This window comes from Trichechus manatus, unplaced genomic scaffold (genome assembly GCF_000243295.1).
Source record: "Trichechus manatus latirostris isolate Lorelei unplaced genomic scaffold, TriManLat1.0 scaffold00090, whole genome shotgun sequence".
NCBI classification, from domain to species: domain Eukaryota; kingdom Metazoa; phylum Chordata; class Mammalia; order Sirenia; family Trichechidae; genus Trichechus; species Trichechus manatus.
The window spans coordinates 2172628-2180144 of record NW_004444026.1 but is presented as its reverse complement, the minus strand read 5'-3'; the positions used below and the strand labels follow the sequence as shown (position 1 = coordinate 2180144).

The 7517-nt window shown below is 43.2% G+C and overlaps 1 protein-coding gene across 2 annotated transcripts in view; it reads right to left on the bottom strand.

The window, feature by feature from the left end:
- Nucleotides 1-2762: 2762 nt before the first annotated feature.
- The window catches only part of GINS4 (GINS complex subunit 4), a 14999-nt gene continuing 10244 nt past the window's right edge, over nucleotides 2763-7517 (bottom strand). For both annotated transcript variants that reach the window (XM_023736640.1, XM_004382075.2), the window contains 4 exons: nucleotides 6430-6527; nucleotides 6146-6234; nucleotides 2970-3060; nucleotides 2763-2872 (listed from right to left, as the gene is read on the bottom strand). In XM_023736640.1, coding sequence (XP_023592408.1) covers nucleotides 2776-2872; nucleotides 2970-3060; nucleotides 6146-6234; nucleotides 6430-6527 — 375 coding nt within the window. In that variant the 3' untranslated portion in view covers nucleotides 2763-2775. The remainder of the gene's footprint in view (nucleotides 2873-2969; nucleotides 3061-6145; nucleotides 6235-6429; nucleotides 6528-7517) is intronic.

Below are 7517 nucleotides of genomic sequence, written 5' to 3'. Positions count from 1 at the left end.
GAACAAGCTTATGATAAGAAACCAAAGCCAAACCCATTGCTGCCAAGTCGATTCTGACTCATAGCAACCCTATAGGACAGAGTAGAACTGCCCCACAGGGTTTCAAAGGAGCAGCTGGAACTGCTGACCTTTTGGTTAGCAGCTGAACACTTAACCGTGGCGCAATCAGGGCTCCTTATGATAAAGGATGATGCAATTATTTGAAGAAAACATCCTGTCATGCTTCCAGTAGTGAGTTTTTAACAATGAAGTGAAACACTCACCACAAATGTCAACTAAGCCACATCATTTCTTTGTACTTGGTTTTGAAACTCAACTTCCCCTTTATTAAGCTGACAGGTCTAAATCAGTCTTCCTTTGAAGAGGTAACTTAGGAAGTGGAGCAAGTCACTTTATGGCTTTAGTGGAAACCTTAAGCTGTGTGCAGGCTGACATGCACACAGAGCTGGAGATGGGAGGATTTACAGCTTTGCCGCTCCACGTGTGGTCTCTGGAGCAGCAGCAACTGCATAACCTGGGAGCTTGTTAGAAATGTAGACTCTTGGGCCCTACCTAGACCCTGCTGAATCAGAATCTGCATTTTAACAAGATTAACTGAAATCTCTTTGATGTGGTATGCACATTAAGGCTTAAGAAGCCCTATTCTAAGTGGGGTGCGGAACTCAAATACTAGTAAAAAGACCAGACTTAATGGTTTGACTGAGACTGGAGGGACCCCGGAAGACATGGCCTCTAGACTCTCTGTTAGCCCAAAACTAAAACCATTCCCAAGGCCAATTCTTCAGACAAAGATTAGACTGGACTATAAGACATAAAATGATACTCGTGAAGAGTGTGCTTCTTAGCTCAAGTAGATACATGAGACTAAATGGGTAGCTCCTGTCCAGAGGCAAGATGAGAAGGCAGAAAGGGTCAGCTGGTTGAACGGACATGAGAAATCCAGGGTGGAAAGGGGGAGTGTGCTGTCACAGTATAGGGAGAGCAGCTAGGGTCACATAACAGTGTATGTATAGATTTTTTGTATGAGAGACTAACTTGAATTGTAAACTTTCACTTAAAGCACAATAAGAAAAAGAAGCACCACTCTAGATTACAGCCTATGTCCCTCTCCTGGTTGCTCAGCTCAAGCACACGTGACTAGCAGGCAGATTTGGGTACTGGTCTCAGACTTAGCACTATCTGCTTTGTTTTCTATCTGGTATATACTACCTGCCCTGCTTCCGTCTCAGGACTGCTGTGAGGACCACATGGGATCCTTGCTAACAAAGCCCTACGTGCCTGCCTGCCTCATCCCTTCTCCTGGGCCACTTTCTTTTTCCCATTGCACTCTAGCCTTACAGACTGCTTGTCAGGCTCATTTCTCTCTTCAGGGCCTTTGCACTTGCATCTCCTCTGCCTGGAATGTTCTCTCTTTTGATCTCTGCATGTCTGGCTCCTTCTTGTTATTCAGATCCCAACCTGAATGTACCCTCTTCAATGAGACACCCCCAGACCACCCTGTCTAGTCACTCTGACATGTCACTCAGCTCTAAGTCTCTGCACAGCACTTACCACCATCTGAACAGGGACACTGTCTTACTCCAGGTTGTAGCTCCAGTGCCTGGAACTGTGCCTGGCACACTGTATGCTCAGTGCATATTTGTTTACTGAATGGCTGACAAGGGTAAGAACATTCTGGAAAGAACAGGGCACTACATGAAACAGCAAATACTTTATTAGCCAATAAAACCTTCCTTGCGTTCAACTAGAGATTTCTCTTGGAAATACAGCAATATTACATGCTTACTCTAACAACCTATACATGTAAGTGGAAATCTGCTGCCTTGTCATCAAGCAAGAAAAGACTGGAATGTAGGCTGCTTTTTATCACATTTCAAGGAAAGACTCATGCCCCGCCTGTACCTCCTTCCTTCAGGTGTATCACTGCAGCATGCTCCATTCACATGAAGTTAATTCCATTGATTATCTTGGAGAAAGCGAAGAGCTTCAAAAAGAAAAGCTGCTACTGTGGTCACAATCTGGGAGTTAACACAGCTCTGCTAACAGAGCCATGGCCAAGCACGGACAGATGGACTGGAGGCTGGCTTGGCCAAGTTGCCTGAGATTCAGGAAAGGCTGCAGGTTAACAGCAGGGAGGATATCATTAGCCAACAAGCAAAGAACTGTCCAGAGGCTCCTTCTGCCACAAAACGGGAACTTACTCATGGTTTACTGGTTTAGTCATGATTCTCAGTTAAGCATGACAGAGATTGGTTTTAAGTCCAATAACACAGGTTCCAAAAGGTTAGTTCACACAATCTGGTGACATAAGACAGAAGGCCACAGATGTCTTCTTTAATCTATTTACAGTCTTCCTCCTAGGAAGGTGAAAGGAGCTCTCCTACCATTATCAAGTCAGGGCTAAATAAAGTCCCTTAATCACAGGCAGTAATTCCTTTTTATCAGCTATCTTCCCCTCACTTTCCTTAGACATCTCAAAAAACAGCACAAAGTGCGTCTCCATTTATTTGCCTACTATTCGGAATAAACAGAGCAATGGCCCCATCTACCGATACTGGATAAAATGGCAGAAAGTTAGGAGGACGTGTGACAGTATCAGGGATTCTGCCTCGAGCTCCTTTACAATCTCCAAGTGATCCGCAACACTGCTGAGAACAGTGTGACGTCTAGAGAACTATTTCATTATTGTCCTAAGGCACAAAGTGACATCAGGGGTGTTCTAAATATTTTCTCGTAAGGTCGCATGTCTTCGTTCTTGTTTGTTTGTTTTTGGTTTTAGATTAGCTGTACTGCTCCAGAAGCAACCAGAGGTGCAATGGTTTTATATCGGATCAGGTGCTGTGAGCCCTCCTCCAAGTCAATCACATAGTCTCTGCAAGAGAAGGAAAAAAAACATTGACCTGCAGAGCTTAGCTGTTTCTCCAGCAGGAGGGATATCTCCCACTGTGAACAAGACATATGTCATTTACCTCTGTTCGTCTGTTTCTGGTTCTACCAGTATGTTTTCTTGTCGTTCTTTCACTCTCAGAAACACGTATGAATCTAGATCAGGTTTGGGAACTGTCAGAAAAACAATAATCAGAAAAGGCTCAGCTGATGAGGTCAGTCTGGAAAAAGTTGCTGCGTTTAATAGTATCGAGCACTAAGAGATCTCTGACACAAAATCATTTTGGGAGGATGCTATGAGGAGAGACCTGGCTCCTGAGAGAAATAGCACATTTCCCACCCAGGGTTTCACACAGCAACCATTCACTGAACAAAGGACGAGTACTTACAACATGCAGGGAATTCTGCTACATGTTGTGAATACAAACAAGAATAACATGTGGTATTTCCAGATAAGGTGATAACAAGGTAGCATTTGATGGAAGCCTCAGATGAGTGGCATGTACACTCAGTGGTGTGGGGAGAAAGGAGACGTGGGCTTTGAAGGAAAGGTAGGACTTAAAGAGGAAAAGTGAACCCGAGGTAATAGCAAGGGCCTAGGTAGAAATGTGCATGAAGTTTAGGGGGTATAAATCCAGTTAGAAGATATTTTTTAAAAAATAGTAGAAAGTATTAGAAAGTTAGATGGGGTCATATGATGACAGCCTTGACTGCTAGTCTAAGGAATACAAGTTGCAACCTGTAAGTGGTCCCTCATTGGTAGATTATAGGTTCAGAAGTTGCTGCCATCCTTCCCCTACTACCACCAGCCAACATTTCAAGTTAGAAAGTGTCCCAAGCTGGTCTGCTCTGTGACAGCTCATCTCCTGGAGCTCCATTTGTACCTAGAGTACTCCATCAATTTCAGGGACAACAGAACCTACTGGATAACTCTCAGTTTAAGAGCCCAGCTCAGGTTTCACATTGCCCTTGGTTCCCTCATCTGTGGGAGAGGGTCCAGGATAACTGGCTCCTAAGTATCTAAGAAGAGTCCCTTGGGGCTGCCCTTGGACTCTGGGCCTACCAAAAAGACTCCAACATTACCATAGTCAGTTGGCCACTTCTGCTTCCAGAAAACCCAGCTTATGTTTCAACATGCCTTCCCCTACCCTGCCACTGTGGTCTACCATGTTCCAGAGGCCTCACAGGGACTCAGAGCACCCAGGCTAACTAAGCAAGACTCTGCTCTCACTAGGATAGGCTGGTCCCACCATACAGCTGCCAATTCTAGGAGCCTGGTTCTAGTCCTTGGAAGGGATCCATGACAAATAACATGTGTTTTAGGAGGTATTCACCAGCATCAAGCAGAAGCTCTGGGACAATGGCCTAGATCCAGTTTTAGGAATTCAGATTCATCCCCTTCAGTAGTTCCTTAGCTGATTTTATCAATTGGATGTGACAGGTCCTTGCTCTCTTCCTATTCTTCTAAGGTGCAGACAAAAGTGCTGACCAGGGAGGCAACTAGACATGGATTGGGTCTTCTGTTTCCCACAGGTAGGCGCAACAGAATGACCAATTCCACAAATCTGGTATGGGTTTTAGATCGCTCCAAGTAAACCATGTCTCCACTCATACCTGTTCTAGTTGTTCTGCTCAGCCATAGGGGTCATTATGGACCTCCAGCACAGGCTAGGTCAAAGATAAATTTCCAAGGCTCAGTTTGTACCAGGGCTTCGAACAGATTTGTCCCAGTTCAGTCATAGCCAAGGAAGTATCACAGGAACAGACACAAATTTTAAAATTTGGGTGAACCACAATAATATTTGGAATGAGAAAAACCATGAGTCGAAGCCCTGCTGGAAACTTAATCTCCCTCTTAGAAAACAAAGGTATCGTAAGCATTGCATAGCAACCAAATCTCTTGCCTGTCAGATTTTGAGCAGAGTTGGAAACAGCTGTGCCGCTCTCAAAGACGGCTGCTCCCCACTCAAAGCTGACAGCCAGCTGTGCAGCTGTGAATGTGTGTTGCTCTCCACAGTCCTGCCAATAATCCTATCAGGCTTCTGAAAGGGCTCACTACGCCTCTTTTGAGTCTCCCATTCCAGGGCTTTGACCCATAATTCTTCCCGTTCTGGTTACCATGCTGAATCACCCAAATTGTACAAATTCAGGTCTCTTCTGGTTTCTTCAGCTACGACAGACTTGGTTCAAAGCTCTGGTTTGTACCTGAAGTTAGTGGCCTCAGCACACTAAACTTAGCCTGTGAACAAGATGGATTCTAGTCTCCTGGTGAATTGTTTGATTTAGTCTGACAATTTGCCTGACAAGGTCCTGCTCAGATATGGCAAACTGTGAAAGAATAAAGAATACAGACCTTTACCTATAAGCCAGGCGTCCCTAATTGATTGAGCCAAGGTTAGGAGTTACTCCCTGGTGGCACAGTGGTTAAGAGCTTCCCGCTAACCAGAAGGTCAGCAGTTTGAATCCACCAGCTGCTCCTTGGAAACCCTATGGGGCAGTTCCACTCTGTCCTGTAGCGTGGCTATGAGTTGGAAATGACTCGACAGCACCTAACAATAACAACACCATAACTCCCTTGCCAGAATTTTAAGGGAACTATGAGAGGAGGGCTTGAGAAGAGCCTTTGGCCATACTTCCCTTCCTCGAGCTGCTTTCCCTTCCCCTCCCGTAATCTCAGTATCCTAATTCTTCTCCCTTTTTCCATAACTAGAGAAACTCTTCTCGACAAAAATGTTAGGAGTCCTTACTACAGGTAACAAGAAACTGTTGAAAGTTTCCCTAATCTCCTATTCATATCCTCCATTCTAGCCAGACAGTCCCTGTACATTCTGGAAGCTGTGAGGAAAAGACTGCTACCTCCTTTAGAGTAGAGACTACGTCACAGTGAGCTCTGTATCTTTAGGGCTTAGAAGAGCTTGGCATATCAGAGATGCTTAGTGGATAATTGTTGAATGAACAAATGACTGAATACATGAATGAGTCCACAGGCAAAATGGCAGTCAAAAGAATTTCAACATAACCTGAAGAACACAAAAGTAACGCTGAAATGGCTACACCAGTATCTGTTTTTAATAATTTTTTTTTTGTTGTTTTTAACCCAGAACCCTTCCTCTCTTCTCTTTTCTGCCTGTCTACATCCTTATTTTCCCATATTTGGGAATGAAGAGTGGGATGAAGATCCTATTCTAAGGCACCTGAAGATACTTGGAATATAAACTCTGGCCCCTTATAATTTCTGGAAAGAGAAGGTTTTACTTACCTGATCTTAAGAGGTCTACCTTCTGTAAGTTAGGAGGCATATGCTTTAAGGCTACATTTTTTAGATACGTCTCTGTATTAGCCATGTACCTGAAATACATAAATTCGAGTTGCTGTGACATATACAACTGGCAGGAGTCACCAGGGCTCTTGGAGAGACCACAATGGATAAAGCTCTGAGATTACCTCCTTGAGCATTCAACAGGGCCTCACGGATACAACCACCTGAATCATTCTCACAAGCCAGGGAAAGAAACACAGTTTCCGTGCTTGCTGCTTACTCACTCTTTTGCAAAGGCAAACTCCTCTGGAGAAAGGCAGGAAGGCTCCCTGTCAGAGCGTGTTTTCTCCTTTTCAAGGATATGAGGGAAAAACTTCTCTATCTGTGAGGATAAGTAAAAGTCATCATTAAAACACTTGTCAAAATTCAAGTGTCAAACATTTTCTGAAAGATGTTGAAGTTAATCTAAAAACTGGCTTCAAAAATGGAAAGTCTTAGTGGCCAAAGCTCTTTCTAATAAGACCTACATTCTGGACCTAAGAAGGCAGGTTTCAAAGAATTCACAGAAAAGATAAGTGCCCTAACAAAGAAGACAATTTAAAAGGGATGGAGGCTTTCAAAAGAGAAAATCTGAAAACACAGTTGTAAATGATAGTTCAAAGGAAGGAAAGGGATATCATTTAAAAAACTTATGTAATTATACAGGGTGTTCTTCTTTGAGCTGAAATATATACAAAAGCTAGAAAGAAACACACAGAATACACATGGAATTAAAAAAAAACATTGCCATCAAGTCAATTCTGACTCATAGCAACCCTATAGACATAGCAGAACTGCCCTATAGGGTTTCCAAGGAGCAGCTGGTGGATTTGAACTGCCAACCTTTTGGTTAGCAGCCAAATACTAAACCCGACTGAGCTACCAGGGCTCCAGAATAGTGACACTGAATTAAAAGAACAGATTCAGTAAGGATAAAGCCCCAAATGAGGTGAGGCTTGGAGAAAGTGTTACGAACTATGGAAAGAAAAAAAAAACCGAAAAGCTACAAAAACATGTCCTGTCAGGAAGAGCTGCAAAAGAGGAATGTCAGGAACCAGGAAGGGATTGGCCTGGAGTGAACAGTGTTAATGGGTATCTCTTTCAAAAAATGTTCTTTAGAAGTATGGAAATGAATAGGTAAGGAGGAACCTAAGGTCAAAATAAGGGAACACTTAGTCTGTTTTAAAGGAGTTTAAGTCTTCTGGCTGGGATCAGTTATGCTCCTGGATAAATTAAATTAACACTTATATGAAGTTTAAGTTTCTAAAGCTCTTTCTCCTATTATATGTAAATTGCTACTAATACTATATCGTTTAGTGTACTAAAAGCATAG